At 37.1% G+C, this 17,323-nt stretch overlaps 2 protein-coding genes and 1 pseudogene across 2 annotated transcripts; all 3 read right to left on the bottom strand.

Moving 5' to 3' along the window:
* Positions 1 to 395: 395 nt before the first annotated feature.
* LOC144632411 (adenosine receptor A3-like) lies at positions 396 to 1,375 on the bottom strand. Its single transcript, XM_078491420.1, has one exon. It carries the CDS (start codon positions 1,373 to 1,375, stop codon positions 446 to 448), a length of 930 nt encoding a protein of 309 aa, XP_078347546.1. The 3' UTR covers positions 396 to 445.
* A 2,969-nt stretch (positions 1,376 to 4,344) lies between these two features.
* LOC144649795 (adenosine receptor A2a-like) lies at positions 4,345 to 5,359 on the bottom strand. The gene has a single exon (XM_078509390.1). The coding sequence runs from the start codon at positions 5,272 to 5,274 to the stop codon at positions 4,345 to 4,347; it is 930 nt and encodes a 309-aa protein (XP_078365516.1). The 5' UTR covers positions 5,275 to 5,359.
* An 8,369-nt stretch (positions 5,360 to 13,728) lies between these two features.
* LOC144663505 (beta-2 adrenergic receptor-like) lies at positions 13,729 to 15,083 on the bottom strand (annotated as a pseudogene).
* Positions 15,084 to 17,323: the final 2,240 nt, after the last annotated feature.

Here is a 17,323-nt window from a genome sequence, read left to right as displayed (position 1 = left end):
GTTATGTCCTGCTGTTTATTATGAATGGTTCACCCAGTTGGCGTACCGGATTCCCTTGTTGGTGGCAGTCTAATCATTTTGCATATAAAAAGAAAATAATCAGCAGAAGTCATGAAACGATGTCTCTTCAACTACTGTACGAAGGGCTAATGGGCGTCTTTAACTTCTAATTCCCGTAATGATATATCCTAGCCCCGTGATTAACAGCCACATTGTCTAATAGCAGCTGTTTCTTTCGCTGTCATCTGTACATTTTACTTTAGATTTTTCTCTCAGCAAAGAAGGCAGGTTCAAGTCCAAACCCAACAAACGTGACTTTCCCGCGCTTGTTATAAATCAGTTCGACAATAATTTCGCTTCAAGTCATAATCCTGCAATTACTTCATCAGTTCTCGACCTTCATGACATTATAAAACGCTCTGGTGTCAGGTCTTTGCCTCCCATCTCATGATAAGCAAACACACTGTCTAATTGTCCCCTTTACTGCTTGTCTCACTTCTCTTATCTTCCAGCAATAAAGTACTGGGTTTAGAGATGAGTTGAGAAAAACCAGTATTCCTGTAATGTTCCAAGCAATAACATTGCATGGAGTTAGTCCACCCAGTGTACTGTAAACAGTTGCAATAGTATATGGTAGATAACACAACACCAAAGTTAAATGTATCCACAGTGCACTGTAAACAGTCTTTTTGTAGCGAGCCATGTTCAAGAATGCACCAGGATTGACTTGGGAACCGAGTACTTGTGCTTGTTGCCGCCGAAGTGAAACGTAAATTTTCAAATAACAGCAAGACGAGATGCTTAAACATAACAAAAGCCATATGCAAGATCCCATAAAGAAAGCACGCTTGTTCCATAAGTACGTCAAGGCAAATGCAAAGGTTATAATCCACGAAACTACCACAAACAAACCAACGCGCGTTACAGTTACAACTTGTCTGTATCTTAACCTTAACAACAGAGCGAGAAGTCTGTCCACACTTATGGCAGTCAACGTGTTGATAGATTCACCACACAGCAAAACACTAGAAATGAATGCTAAACTTTCAGTTATTCCACAAAAGTTCCAGTTCTTGTTAACAATCGCCATGAGATAGGTAATAAATATTGGCTGCGAAAAAAGTCCAACGAGAAGATCCGTGCATGATAGACAACGAAACAAAAGCTTGGATGGCGGGTGAAGCGATGTTTCTTTCTGCAGAGCGATGAGAATCAACATGTTTCCTGACAGTGAGATGGTGGACAAAATCAAATTCACAGAAATAAAATAATAAGGATCAAATTTGCATTTGATTCCTTCGCTTTTTTGCCTACTGAACGAGCACATGGATAAATTGAAAATGTCTTCGTTTCTTTCCGACGTAAAATTAATCATTTTAACTTGATCATTGATGTTTTGCTTCTAAAATAAGTCCGTTGATCGTTTACGATCTTGTGACGAAAATGACGAAATGAATTTGTCGACAAGACTTTTCTAAAGAGCTGCTATCGTTATATTGTGATAAAAAATCAGCAATTACCATGATCCTCAAAGGAATTCTTTGAGAACATTAATTTAAGTCGCTGTTTGATAAATTTGTTAGCCTGGGGGCGATGATTTCACCTGCTGTTGCAAACAAGTTTGAGGTGATAAAAACTGATGTCAAATCGTATCAAAGATTTTGCTAGCTTGTAAACGCTTCATGAGATTAGACGTAGAAGTCAAAATTGTCATGTGCCTCATCTCTCGGTTCTAACGATGTGAGTCAGTTTCAAACGGTTTTTAATTTACAAAAAAAATAACAAAACTAACTACATTCAGTGCTCGAACTTAACGGTCGTCCACTCGTCCAAAACGAGTGAAAATTGCACAAAACGAGTAGATTTTTTTGCCACTAGTCCTCTGGACGAGTAAAGTAACAGTTCTCCGATAAAGAATTGTCTTTGTATCGTACTAAAAGGACTAAAAGTGTCAAAGCAAACGAAGAATTTCCGAAAACGAATGTTTCGAAACAACGAGCAAAAAATGCTAGGCGTTCTCTTGGCAGGTAAAAGTCTGGGTTCTATTCGAAATGTTCAAAATGCATCATGGGATCATAGTTAGTAGATGGTGGCTTTTCGTGTTTGCTCGACACAGGTCTCGACTTGATATATTTTCTTCCAAACTGATACAATTTGTCGAAATGTCCAAACGAAAACCAGTTTAAAGTTCACTGAGTTCTTTCTTTGGAGGAAAGCAAGATCAAGAAATTAACGCAACACCTTCAATGCCTGCTGCAGCTCCGACCAAAAGAACACGGAAGTTTCGGGAATCGTGGGAAGAAAGGTACAAATGGCTCCACAGTCCAGTTTGATGAAAAAGAAAACAAAACGTTTTGCAAGTCTTGCAGGGAATTTCCAAATGGAACAAACACGCAATAATTTTATTCCCTGACGATCGGAACAAATAACTTTCAAACTGCTTAAAGGCACACAAGGCCAAATGATGCATGTACGTTGCAGCTCTTACGTGTAACGGAGAAGAAATTGTAGTAATACTTACTAAAAAAATGCATATTATATGGTTGTGTTTAATTATTTGATCATGGTTTGGCATGTATTTACCTGCAGGCGCAAATTACTTATTGCATTTGCCATTACACGTGGGAAAAAATGTAAAGAGTGACCAGTAGCTTTGCTCCTGGGACGAGTAAATTCTAAGCATACTCGTCCTGTGGAAGACCAGACCTAAAAGTTAATTTCGAGCACTGACATTATCAGATTAAAACTAAGATTCATTACATGTAATTATTCATTAAGGAGATAGACAGGAAATGAATATTTGAAGACTATTTAAAAACAATAGAAATTGCGAAGGAGGAGGAGGAGGAGGAGGAGGACGACGACGACGACGACGACGGCTAGGTGGAGGAAAACAATAGAATTGTGAAGGAGGAGGAGGAGGAGGAGGAGGACGACGACGACGACGACGACGACGAGGTGGAGAAAAACAATAGAATTGTGAAGGAGGAGGAGGACGACGACGAAGACGACGAGGAGGTGGAGGAAAACAATAGAATTGTGAAGGAGGAGGAGGAGGACGACGACGACGACGACGACGAGGTGGAGAAAAACAATAGAATTGTGAAGGAGGAGGAGGAGGACGACGAAGACAGACGAGGAGGTGGAGGAAAACAATAGAATTGTGAAGGAGGAGGAGGAGGACGACGACGACGACGACGACAACGACGAGGAGGTGGAGAAAAACAATAGAATTGTGAAGGAGGAGGAGGAGGACGACGAAGACGACGAGGAGGTGGAGGAAAACAATAGAATTGTGAAGTTGGAGGAGGAGGAGGACGACGACGACGAGGTGGAGGAAAACAATAGAAATGTGGAGGAGGAGGAAGAGGAAGAGGGGAGATGAGGAGCAGGAGGAGGCGAAAACAATAGAATTGTGGAAGAGGAGGAGGAGGGTCGCTGTGAGTCCGATGTTGGGCCGATGTGAGGTAGAATTGTGGAGGAGGAGGTAAACAATAAAATTGTGGTCGTGGAGGAGGAGGAGAAATAATTTTACAAACGTTTATTGCATAGGACTTAATTTTAAGCGCTTTTTATCACTGAGTTCACTCAAGCGTATCGAGTATAAAACCATTGTTCGAAAACAATGATGTCGGCCGTGGGTTATTTATGCACAAAAACCTTGCATAATTACAGACTGTATGGTTCAGTGATTTTGAATAAATGAAAAAATTAACAATAGTTTTAGATGCTACTTTGATCGAAAATTAAAATAAAGCCTGTCAAACTTGATATACCAGCAAAGGTAAAAACAGAACATGACAAACCCGTCCACCTGGTTATAAGATAATGAGATTCCACAGCATTTTATTCATGATTTTATGACGTCACCTACTTACTTTATTCCTCCCCACGCTAATGACATCCCCCGCCAAAAAAAAAGCGGATTAACCGGTCCCTACTATACCACTATCATGTAACAACTTTCTTCCATAACAGCTTCCTTAATGTGTTCAGTGTTTTTCTGGTATTTGTGCTTATTTGATTAGTATCCAGTTATTTGTCATCCATTATTAATTTTTGGGGGTTATTTGCTCTACTAGTTCTCTTGATTTGTATGGATATTTATTTACATATCAATGAAATACCAAAAACATCACTTCCTAGAATATCTACGTGCTTTTAAAGCAGTTTAAAGCGCTTTTAAAGCAGATTTTCTTGGTTCAATGAATTATCTGCAGCCATATAGGTCATAGAGTATAGTACATGAACTGCCTAAGTGTTTACTTTGGTTTTACTTTCACAAATGAGTCATTTTAAAAATAGATATCACAACGCCATAGAAAAAGGGTTCTGTCTTAAATCTTATGATAAGCAAATAAATTGCCTTATTGTTTGTTTCACTGCCTGTCTTACTTCTCTTAACTTCCAGCAATAAAGTACTGGGTTTAAAGATGAATTGACGAAAACCAGTATTCCAGTGATATTCCAAGCAATAGCACTACACGGACAAAGACTGTGCAATATACTAACAGCTGTTGCAATAGTATAGGGCAGATAACACAGTACGAGTGTTAAATTTATCCACAATGCACTGTCAACTGTTTTTTTGTACCAGGTTATATTCACTGAAGCGCCAGGATGAACTTGGGAACCGTGTACTTGTGCTTGTTGCCGGCGAAGGGAAACGTAAATTTTCAAATAACAGCAGGATGAGATGCTTAAACATAACAAAAGCCATACGCAAGATCCTATAAAGAAAGCACGCTTGTTCCATAAGTACGTCAAGGCAAATGCAAAGCTCATAAACCACGAAACTACCACGAACAAACGAACGCGGGTTAGAGTAACAATATGTCTGTATCTTAACCTTAGCAACAGGGCGAGAAGTCTGTCCACACTTATTGCGGTCAATGTGTTGATAGATTCACCACATAAAATTGCACTTGACATATGTGCTAAACTTTCAGTTATTCCACAAAGGTTCCAATTCTTGTTTGCAATCATCGTGACATAGAAAATATATAACGGCTGTGAAATAAGTCCTACACAGAGATCCGTGCATGATAGACAACGAAACAAAAGCTTCGAAGGCGGATGAAGCGACGTTTCTTTCTGAAGAGCAGTAAGAATCAGGATGTTTCCTAACAGTGAAGTGATGGATAAAATCACATTCACTGAAACCAAAAATCTAAAATTAACAACACATTTAGCTTCCTCGCTATCTGCGATAGTCACCGAGCACGCAGAAAATTGAATTGTCTCCTCGCTTCTGTGTGACGTAAAATTGATCATTTTCGTTTGTTTTTTTTCGTGTCTTTTCCCAAATAAGTTGATGGAACCTGTGTGGTAGGTTTGGCTCCGAGAGGTCCGTTTTCAACACTTAGAACAAGAATACGTAAGCGTTTCAAACATAAAAAAATCAATTTTAAGTACTTAGATGCAGGAGTGACTGACGTGAGTATAAACATCCTTGTCTTTAATTTATTTTCCTAATAATAACTAAAATTAAGTTATCAGCGACCGGAATAGCTATATCACTATCCTAACCTTTTTTATTTTAAGAATGAAACATTTTTAGCTATTTTTCTTCACATTTAATTATTTATTCCTTCTAAAAATGAAGCAAATGGTATTCTTAGCCGGTTTTTTGGCTGACGCGATTGCGAAGTGGAACTAACCTGCCCTGAATGTTGTCACCTCGCATATAGACAGGTGAAATTAAAAGTGAATTTGGAATGACATAGTGAGAAAATAATAAATAAACATATAAATTAATGTAATATAATATTGGGGGATCTTTGTTGGCAATATTTGCCTCGTTAGCATTAGCGCTCAAGTTTCTGATTGAGTTACAGAAATATCAATTCTGAATATTGAAAGAGAATGGCACGCTTAACTCTCCCTATAAATTTTAGCCCGATGTATTTATTTTTTTCTGTGAAGCGGGTTTAAAAACTCAAAATTTTACAAAGAATTATAGGCTCATTAGTGCTTTGCAACCCAGAAATTTTTCAGTTTCCAAAAGCTGATTTCTCCTTCAATATTACACGCAAAAAGCTGAAACTTTCGCTGATTGTTAAGATTCATTGACAAGCTCTTTAAAAACATCTGGAGCCATTTTGTATATATCTTGCTGACTTCTCTACGCAACGTCGTATGGTAATAAGGAAAAATGTAAACAATGACGTCAGCAAAGATCGCCCTATGTGACACCGGATAAAACAACTTCAGAAACATGATTAAGTTTATAAAGGCCAAACAGTTTTCGGGCCATTTGACAGGTTTCCATTAATAATGGTCGACATTTCTTTATTTGACATTTTCTTTTCGTGTACTGATCAGTCTTGATATATAGTTTTACCTTTTTCTGACCTTTTCCCATCAAAAAAATATATATATTATTTGGCGATTACTTCAATAGCAAGCAAAATCTAAAGAATTAGAAATAGAATAGAAATCAACTTTATAGGGAAGGACTGAAGTAAATACAAAATATTTCAGTTGACGTAAAAAGACCATAGAACAAAGAAACAGAGGTTCACTGTCATAAACAGTACTTGCCTCATAAACAACTGTCACAATGTAAGGCGAGCTGAATAGAGCTGAATATTATTAAACAGTATTTAAACGTTACGGTACCAATGATTATCTGAAAATTTACCGGTGCCTTTACAAGTTAAAGTGAAATGTGAAATATCCTAATTTCACAAACCATAGAACAATAAATTTTACTTAATAATACAATGCGTGACACCTTATTTACCTAAACCGTCACTAAGGAAATTTTAAAATAATGATTTTTTTCTAAGAAGTGTTTTTCAACAACATTTTGTTACATCAAACACCCTTTTCATTGTCGTCTCACACAATGTCATCGCAGAAAGCTACTCACTAGCTATGCATACAATTATCACAGAATTTATCCGACTAAAGCACTTAAGTGCACGAAGTTTGACAGTCTTGATAATAAAATATTTTAATGATCAGTGAGAAATGAATGACAAATTGGCAGATCAAGCTGAGCAATTTCTTTGCAGATTGCTACAATGCGACACGGTTTGTCCTGCTTACACCACGTGCCAAGTATAATCGAAAAAAAGGAATTAAAGCACTAGCAACAGAAATTAACTTTTTCATTGAGGAAATAAATACAGTCATTTCAGTTGACATAGCACGAACAAACAAAGGTTCATGTCAGCTCAACCATTTTTTGTCATAAAAATTACTTGCCTCGTAGTCAGTAACAATGCTGAAAGGCTTGCTAATTTTTACTTAACGTTTGATATAAGTATTAGAATCAGAAAGTTTGTGTGAACACGTTAATCAAAATAAAAATGAAATATCGCAATTTTAAGACACGAAACGATAATATTTTATTAACATACTAAAGAAAAACTTAATAATACAATAAGTGACACCTTTACGTAATCATTTTCTGATTTTTTTTTCAAAAACTGTTCTTTAACAACATTTTAAACACCTTTTTCCTTGTCTTTTTACACAACGTTATCCCAAAAAATTATTTATCACGCACACGCCCACGGAATTCAACTGAGAGTCGGAGTAGAATCCTGCCTACAAGCAAGACGTTTTAAGTGTTTTATCTGATTATGCACTGAGGAGCCGTCAAAAAAATTGTCGCTCGTAAGCTCTCAGTAATTACGTATATGATGCATCCTAGCCTTTGACATTACCGCAGCTAACCCCTCATGTTTAATTAAGAAAACCTTTTATCACAATAGTGCATTGTTATTATTAGCAATGAGAGATCCTCAGGAAGCCATCATCAGTTGCCATGGCAACACTTGATGTGGCACACCACGCTCTTTTTTCCTTTTAAGGTAGTTTAAAGTGACTCTGAGTTAGTTGTTGTCTTGGCTCAATTTACTAATAGTCTACACAATTTAGATGCAAGCTGTGTGAGTTTTAAGGATTTTTGTGTTCTGGTCATGTGACTTACCAAATACGGTCATGAATATCAAAAGTGAAAGCAACCTCCAAAAGAACAAACATGGCCAAAAACTAAAACCCAGGATACTAAGGTAGCCCAAGATAATACGGTGAGAAGTCATCCATAGTAACCATTATGTAGTTAAGGGTCTCCCCCATTAATATCAGGTGTTAATCAATAAGTCATTAGATTCAGTTCAAGAATCGTTTAACTAAACGAACATTAAAGACTGTCAAAACGGCTATTATGGCTCAAACGATTTCAATAGTGTTTCAATCTGTATTCGTCTCTTTTAGGGAATATTGAATAAGTGGAACGTACCAACCTTGTAGCTGTGAAAATAAAAACAGACCAGAAAAAAAGACCGGATTTGAGTTTAGTTAAAATGTCTGAAGATTTCTGCTTAAATGAAACATGTTTTAATACCTGTTTCTTTCTTTTAAATGTGCCTTTGTGTTGTTTGAATGAAACCCCAAGTGTTTGCAGTCTGTGATGTTGGCTTTGATCGAGGTATCGAAGCCGGTTTAATTTTTGTGTGCAATGTTTACTCCTGTTCAAACGAAGAAATTATTAAAAATTCTAGTTTTTACTTTCCATGTCAAGTAGTTTCACATTCCTTGAGAAAATGTTGCTCCATTCACAAAGTCACTGTAATTGAGCCGGTTTGGTCACTTTTGGTGCATTTTACGACATACGTCATGTATGTCTCCCACAAACATTCTTTATGGTCTCCATAACAGCTTCTCGTACTTTGGGAATTCGCCAGCAATAAAGCATTGGGTTAAAAAACGAGTTGCAATAAACCAACGTTATAGTCCATAGTTCGACGCGTAAAATATATAAATTGTTTGTAACGACGTTACTGACAGCCTTGTTTACTGCAAATGGGAAAAAACAAAGTATCAGTGCACAGAGAACCCAGAGGACGCTTGCTACTGTCTTTTTAAATCTGCGCATATTCAGTGGCGAGTTCATCTCTTGGTTTGTGTGCTATGAATTTCATCTTGTATTCTGCACCGTTGCTTGAGCGTAACGTAGATTTTCAGGTAACAAATTGTTGTTATTATGCCACAAAGAAATACGAAAACAAAAGTTAAGACAAAAAACAGTTTTTCTTTCCATAAAGAAGTCATCGCAACTGCAATGTCCAATACCAAAACAAATGAAATAAGCTTACGAACTCTCGTGGCAGTTACGACAGTTCTGTATCTTAGTCGTAGCAACAAAGCAAGGAGTCTGTCTATAGTTATTGCTGTCAAGATGCACAAAGACAGTCCAATCAAAACTGCACCAGCAACGTGCTCAAAAGCTTCGAGGAAGCAAGCGAGTTTCCACCGTTTCTTCAGTAGAGATAAGAGGTACACTACAAAAAATGGTTGCGAAACAAGTCCAACAAAAAGATCGGTGAACGCCAGACAGCGAAACAAGAGTCTCGATGGTGGGTGTAGCGAGCAATCCTTTCTTAGTGCGACAAGGATCAAAATGTTTCCAAGAGATGTAGCAATAGAGAGAGGAATATTTCCAGCGAAGAGTGCAACCAACGTAAAATTGAAGTTTGCATTGCTTGTCATCAACTGGTAAGCTCTTGAGCATCTGATCTTCGTATTTTCCAGTTGTGATTTTTCATACCTATCGAAATCAGTGAAGTTTTCCATCAATGAAGTGTAAGCTTATAGCTTAAAGCTGAACGTGGAAAACAAGTCTTTCGAGCCACTTGCTGTTTTACCTATGACTACGGATTTGCTACTAGTAATAACCTTTCCATGCGGCTCTGATCTTTGAAAAATAAAATAGTGGCAGCTGTATCATTTAAAATTTATGTATTGTTTCCAGTTTTTTGTTTTCGACAATGAACAATCTTTTTTCGAACAACGAATCATTTTCAACGCTTCAAGAGTCTTCGACCCCATTTTCAGTTGTTTTTGCTTTGTTAGTTTTCCATTGAAAAATTATTTTTAACGATATCTCAAAGAAAAAGATCCAAAATAATAACTTCAACGCCTTCAAATAGCCTTGCAGGTGCTTCCATGAGTTAAAAAGTCGCTTCGATAATATGAAAGAAGTCATTTATTTTAAGAGATAGTAATTAAACGACATCTTGTCGCAGGAGCAAAAGAGTTCATTGTTTTAATTTTGTATTTCGTGCTCATTTTTCAGGAGACATTAAATGTTTTGTCTCCTGCGTGTGTTTAAATCGAACTCGTTATCTCCCTGTTTGCAGTTATTGGTCGACGTGACGTCACATCCAATATTCTTCAGAATGAGAATTCTGAAACAATAGCAATTCACCTAATATCGCGTGTGTTTTAATATAACTGAAAAGACACAACACTTGTCAAATTAAAGAATGGAAAGAAAACATTATGAACCCTTAGTGCTGAAAGATAAATGACCCAGTTTTCCAAGTAAGGAGTTCAAGGGTGAAAGGACGCATTTTTTTTTGGCTTTTGACTTATGAATTTTACAGTGAATTTGAATTGAATTCGTTTAATATATGCCTTTCCTCTCTTCACTAATCTTTCTTTTCTAATTAAACAACTTAACTAGCCGTTCCAGTGTTTCCTTTTGCTTGAAGACGGAGGCAGGCGAAAAACCTTTCATATGAAAATGAGTTTGGTTGCATAGATTACATACTGGAGTTATATTGTAAATAATGGTAATACGAGCCCGGGGGGGGGGGGCACTCCCCTATATGGCCTATACGGGGACGTGCCGCTGGATAGGGTATGGTTTTTGACTCCTCCGGTCCTGAACAGGGTATATAATTTCAAGCTCCTCTGTCCTAAACAGGGCCTAAAGCTGTCCTAGACAGGGTATGGCTGCAAGACTGTCGTTCATGTATTTACATTGTTTTCGCTTTCGCTTCAATAAAAAGCATTATTTTATTCGGTGGGATAGGTGTTTTTGCATTTCAATGCTTCAAACATCGCGTATGGGACGCAATCACAATAAAGCGTAAATGATTGTTGATGTTGTCCTTTGTCCTAAATAGGGTCTTAGAATAGAGGGTGTTGTCCTACACAGGGTAGGCATTTTAAGTTTTTATTGTCCTAAACAGGGTCAGGGTTTCAAACCTCCAGCGGCACCCCTATACCTAAACTTAGGTACCCCCCCCCCCCGGGAATACGAGTGGTCAACAAAACGCTCGGACAACCACATAGCGGGAGTCCGATTTGTTCAATCACGAGTGATGATTACGGACCAGAATTAGACGACATGAAGTCCTGTTACCAATTAGTCATATAATAACTATAACAAAGTTCGAAGAAAACTTTAGACAAAGCGAAGCCTGTTAACGATGTTTCAATTTTTCCGCTTGTTTTTGTTCAGCCTAGATCATTTGGATAATAAATATCTTATTAGACATTTAAGTGTCTTGTATCGCTGTATGTTATATTTTTTGTTTGTATTTTGACTCTTCCTGTGGGTTGTGTCGAGGGACATGGTGGGGGCGGGGGGGGGGGGGAGAGAAAGTCGGCACTTTTCTTTGATAGACTAGTCGGTATTTGTGCAAAGCCATTCTCAGATAAATCAAGATGGCGCCTGTTTTGACATCATGATGTAATTGTCACGTGATGTGACGTTATCATTCCACGTGACGTATAACAAAAAATAGATTTTAAGACATACTATATATTCTCTAAGTTTCATTGTGATTGCTTTAATATTCTAAAATACTGCAATATCACAGCGACAAACCGATGAGTGGTGCCGGATCTATTGAAGACCTGGATCAGTAACTAAGTTAAAACGGAAAATATCGACGGCAAACTGATCCTGACGGCTAAAGCGGTCAAAAATAAACAAAGTGGATAAAAAGAAAAAACTAGAATATATAGAAAAATATATATTCTGCAATGACGTCATTTTAGGTGTATTTTTGTGACGTCATTTGAGACTGAAGATCGCAACAAAATATTTGGTAACAAGCATTTTCGTTTTGAACAGGTCAAATTATCTAAGAAAATTCCTGTTACCAATTTTTACTACAAAAATGCGTCATAACTTTCAAATTTTATGAAAGTCGTCTTGTCTATGAAGACATAGCAGTGCCGCGACACGGTGCAAATGGTAAATCACCTGGGAATTATTGGGATTCTTCTAATTAGTATAATATTCGGATAACCTATCTTTTGCCAGACCAGTGGCCGTTATCACTGTTTTCACTTTCCTTTGAGCATGGTTAATAGAGGAAAATGGTTATGAAGCCCGGCAAACTTCAAAGGAGTAAACAGGCTCTGCTGGCAAAGATATCCAATCTTCTCTTACCCCAAAAACGCATAAAAAGTTTTTTTAACTTCTCCTATTTATGTCAATTTGTCAATTTCGCTAAATCAGACTTGTATTCAGTGGCTTTTATGCGAGAAGTAAATATTTAGTATAGTCAAGGTTCGATTTAACGAAGACCCCTGAATAAAAAGACTGAGAAGCATTTTAAAATACATTGTCAGTCTTTAAAACCAGATTGATTGCAAGGCTGGTACAACGGCAGGAGAGCAAAATTTATTGGCCAATAATTCAACTAACAGAGCCAGTCTTCTTCGTGTGTAATGTATTTGTTTCTTCCGTAACTTTGCGCACCATTATAAGTAATAACTTTAATTCCTCCTTAACATTTCACGATAGGAATTAAGTGAGTGTGTCATGTGATGTACACGTGACACTGAATTGCTAGATCATTCCAAGTTCTAGTGCTCTTAGACTACAATTTATTTTTTCGAGTAAACAAATACAGTTTTACGCATAATATTATTTTTATTATATTATTATCTTTCATGCGACGCTTTTAATTTATATTCCATTCTTAAAGATTTTTAACTTTACTCGAAAGTTAAAACATACTATACAGTGGTTGATAAGATATTTAATGAATTGAGAGATATTTATATTAAGAGTTTTTTTTGCATTTTTAAACCGAATAATCTTTATACAGAGGTCATAACACTTTCATAGCAATATCTAGTTATTTTTAAAATCTAATTTTATTAAAGAATTATAAATAAATATATCTGGCGTGTACGTAGCCTATGCTGATTCTCTTTGGACATTTTTGGGCTCGCCGAGACATCGCGTGACGATCCTAGAGGGCGTCTACCTGATATTGCTACTTAAAATTTTAATGAAATAAACCCCCTCATTTTCAAGGCAAATGTTAATGATTTTATAAAGTCAAATACAGAGAAATGTTGGTTTATATCGTATGATATCAACAGCAATTAAATTTTTCAGTTATTGCAAACACATGCATGCTTGCGTTATTAAAGGTGGTTCAATATTTACAGTATAAAGTGCAACAATATTTACCGGTATTATGCAAATCATAGCTTCAGGGAGCATTAAGTGTTATGATTGAAAAATCAAAATGGGTAAAATTATTTGAGTGATTGCTCACGAAAGTTTAACTCCAGCCGAGAAACATCCTCTAAATTACATAGTTTTAATAATTTGCATGAAACAAGAAAAATTAACGAACAGATATTTTATATTTTAAATATCTAATATTTATATTTTAAAAACATTGACAGCGGAGCTTATTTCCTTTTATCGGTCGGTATGCCGTCATCTAAATCTTAAACCTGGGAACCATTTGCCCGCCGTTCAGCAGCCGGTTCCATATCTCATTTCAGACATATTTATTTATTTCACAAAAACGCCATCCATCCATTCCATCATATTGTTGATTACCCAGGTCGATAACGTGAAAAATAATTTTAAGTCGGGATGTTTGATGACACGCAAACATCGTTCTAAGTTATATCCCAGCCCACCGTATTTACAAAGATGACAAAACAATATTTTCTGAGATATTTCCAGGTACGCTAAACTTAATGAAGACGCTTTCCTGCACAAAGCTGTTAGTTTCTAAAGAAATTGGTGTGCCGCTTCAGCAGGCAAGTAAAACTGGAAAACATAAATAGACCGCTATAGAGAATTTTGAAAAACTGATGTTTCGAGCGTAGCCCTTCGTCAGGTCAGAACTCGACTATATACATGCATCAAGAAATCGCTTACTTATTTTTACTTACTATGACGTTTCAGTGAATAATTCCGAATCTTTCTTCCAACTTTTGTGAAGAATTCTGAGTATAACATTTTATTTTCACTATGGTTCTCAGCAAAGGTTGTCTAGTGTGTCCTTTATCCTGTATCTCACTTCCTTTATTCTCCAGCAATAAAGCAAGGGGTTCAGTGTCGAGTTAAGGTAAACCAGCGACGCCAGAAATGCTTCAACTATCAGCAGAGTCGGAGTAACCACGGCAAAAGTAGTGACAGTTTTCACTGTGGTGTACGGAAGGTAGCATGCGATCAACGTAAAGTGAATTAATAGCGCTGTAAAAACTGACTGTTTCTATTTCTTCACCGTCATTGAAATCTTTTTAAGTTGTTGACCACCATTATCATTAAATCTCTCCTGTTGTCGACGGAGAATGAGGAATATTTTCGTGTAGCAGAACGTTGATATCGCCAGACAGTTAGCTATCGCTATACAACTGATTCCGAAGAAAATGCGAATGTTCCAAAGGAAAGACACGCCGGTACAAACACTCGAAATCCAAATCATGACCACCAAAATACGAACCCGTGCCAACGTTGCAACCTGCTTGTATCTCATCCCCTTTAACAGCACGAGGAGTCTGTCCACACTTATAGCAGTGACCGTGCAAAGTGTTACTCCACCTAGCGCGACTGAGGGAATGTAGCCAAACTTTTCAGTGTATGGACAAAGATCCCAGCGCCCTCGAGATACGACCATCAAATGGAAGATAAACATTGGTTGGGAAACAAGGCCAACGCACAAATCGGTACACGCCAAATTACGAAACAGAAGTTTGGTCGGTGGCTGGATTGAAGTTGTCTTTCGGAGGGCGATTAAAATGGCAATGTTTGCCAGAAGTGCAGCGACGGCGAGGGGAATATTTATAAGCGCAATGGCTAAACTTGAACGTTGGGAAATAAATTCTGCATTTTGGATTACCTTTTGAATACGAGGGCACGAGAATTGCTGAATAAAGGCATCAGTTTCTACTGTAACGTTCATCGTTTAGTTGCCTTCGATCGAGTAACACTAAATCTCTCGTCTAATTCTATATCTGGTCCTCAAGCTCCTGATCACTGTATTCAACTATTTAAAGTAAAGAATGTATACCAATTGTGTGTATTGGTCTGGCTGCTTCATAGTCGCAGACCAATATTTCTTTGAGTGCTTTTTATGATCGTCGTAAAAATAAGTAGAGTTATTAATAAAAGCCGCTATTTACCGTAGGGTTGACGTCTAGGGTTGCCTTGTTTACCAAAGTGTGAAATTTGCATTGCTCGTCATCAACTGGTAAGCTCTTGAGCATCTGGTCTTCGTATTTTCCAGTTTTGGTTTTGCGTACCTCTCGATATCAGTGAAGTTTTCCATCAATGAGTTATTGTCAGCTTTTAGCTTAAATTGATGTATTTTAAACATCCTGTATAGGTAGCGAAAAACGAATCTTTTTCAACAGTTGTAGTCTTCAACCCCATTTTCAGCAGTTTTTGCAATGTAAGTTCTTTCTTTGAAAAAAAAAATTTTTTAGCGTTTTCACAAAGAAAAACACCCAAAATAATAACTTCCAACGCGTTCAAATAAATCTGCAGGTTTCTCCTAAGAGTGGAGACAGTGGACCGTATTTATCCGACACCTTGTCGCAGGAGCAAATTAAAAATGTTTTTCTAGAAAAAGAGTTCATTGTTTTAATTTCGTATTTCGTGCTCATTTTCAGGAGACATTAAATGTTTTGTCTCCAGCGTGTGTTTAAATTGAACTCGTTATCACTCTGTTTGCAATTATTGGTCTATGTGAAGCATATCCAATATTTTTTAAATGAAAATTTTAAAGCAATAGCAATTTTACCTAATAACCCGTCTTTTGTTATAAACTGAAGACGCGCGATTTTAACACTTGTCAAATTAGAGAATGAAAAGAAACCCTTATGAACCCTTTGTGCAGAAAGATAAATGACCCAGTTTTAATTTCTTAGTAAAGAGTTCTAGGATGAAAGGAGGCATTCTGGCTTTAAACACATGAATTTTACAGTGATTTTAAATTGACACCCAAAGCAGTTTTCCTCCGTTTAATTTATTTCTTTCCTCTGCTCATTCATATAAGTATGACTGGATAAGACGACAAGAAGTCTTTTTAGCAATTAATCATAACTATAACAGAATTCGAAGCAAAATTTAGACAAGGCAAGGTCCGTAAACGATTTATCATCTCTACGACAAAATTTGCTACGAAAAAGGCCATTTCTGTAAGGTTTTAGGAATAAAGAAAGATTGTTCAACAACAAAAATCGCACGGCACGAGAATTTTGTTATTGGACACTGTTATTGGAGACTTACATCCACGCACTACTATTGGGTGAAAAATAGGGCGTGCTAAGAACCAATCAGATTCGAGAATTTTGATAGTTATTTTGTTCAGTTAGTTGTTTAGTTACCACAAAAACATACTTAACTCCTAATTCATTGTTTTTGTGCAGCCTAAGATCAGTTGGATACTAATTCTCTTATTAGACAGTTGAGTGTCTTGTATCATTGTATATTTTACTTGGTATTGGCACTTTTCGTCGGCACTGTTCTTTGTCGGCACTTTTCTTTAAAGACATAGCAGTGCCGGGAAACGGTGCATTCCGATGTGTCAATTAAGCCGTTGCTAGAAAAGACGTCACCCAAAACTCTGTTTTCTTGGAAACCCTTTTATATTAATACATGCACGCGTGTATAATGTGAACATAGGCGTATTTCTGCGCCTCATGTTCATTTAAAAAAATTGTTTCCTCTGTTTCAGTGGCATGCCTGTAAACAAGCTATCTCGAAGTTAAGTGCATGACCACTATAAACAACATTACTTTTTACTTTTTTTACTTTTACGCCGCCGAGATATTTCTCTTCACCGAGAAATATCTCAGCAGCATGGAATATCAAGTGAAAAACCGTCAGAGTTTACATTCACCAACCCGTAAAACGATAAGTCCTCTGGGAATCATTAGGATTCGTTTAATTGGTATAATGTACAAATCCTCACTTTTGCCAAACAAGTAGCCTTTTTCACTTTTTCCCTTTCCCTTCATTCCCATGAATGGTCTTTCATTCTCTAGCATGATTATTAAAAAAAGGAAAATGGTTATGAAGCCCACCGAACTTCAAAGGAGCAAACAGGCTCTGCTGGCTAAGAGGGGTAAGTGGGTCTGGGGACGAGAATGATGGAGAAAGGTAAAGGCAGAATCATTCCCAGTCCCTCTCAAGCGTTTTTCTCGTATCCAATCTTCTCTAACCTCCCAAAACACATAAACAGCCCTTGGCTAAAGGTCTGATTTAGCAAAATTGACATAAATAGGAAAAGTTGCTTCTCTCCATCCGAAG

This window comes from Oculina patagonica, chromosome 1 (assembly GCF_052425735.1).
Source record: "Oculina patagonica isolate OP01 chromosome 1, crgOcupat, whole genome shotgun sequence".
Classification (NCBI taxonomy): Eukaryota; Metazoa; Cnidaria; class Anthozoa; order Scleractinia; family Oculinidae; genus Oculina; species Oculina patagonica.
The sequence above is the reverse complement of the archived record's forward strand: the minus strand, read 5'-3'. Positions and strand labels throughout refer to the sequence as shown.

Coding starts and splice junctions, on each gene's coding strand:
- LOC144632411 (XM_078491420.1), bottom strand. CDS start 1,375: ATGATTAATTTTACGTCGGAAAGAAACGAAGACATTTTCAATTTATCC.
- LOC144649795 (XM_078509390.1), bottom strand. CDS start 5,274: ATGATCAATTTTACGTCACACAGAAGCGAGGAGACAATTCAATTTTCT.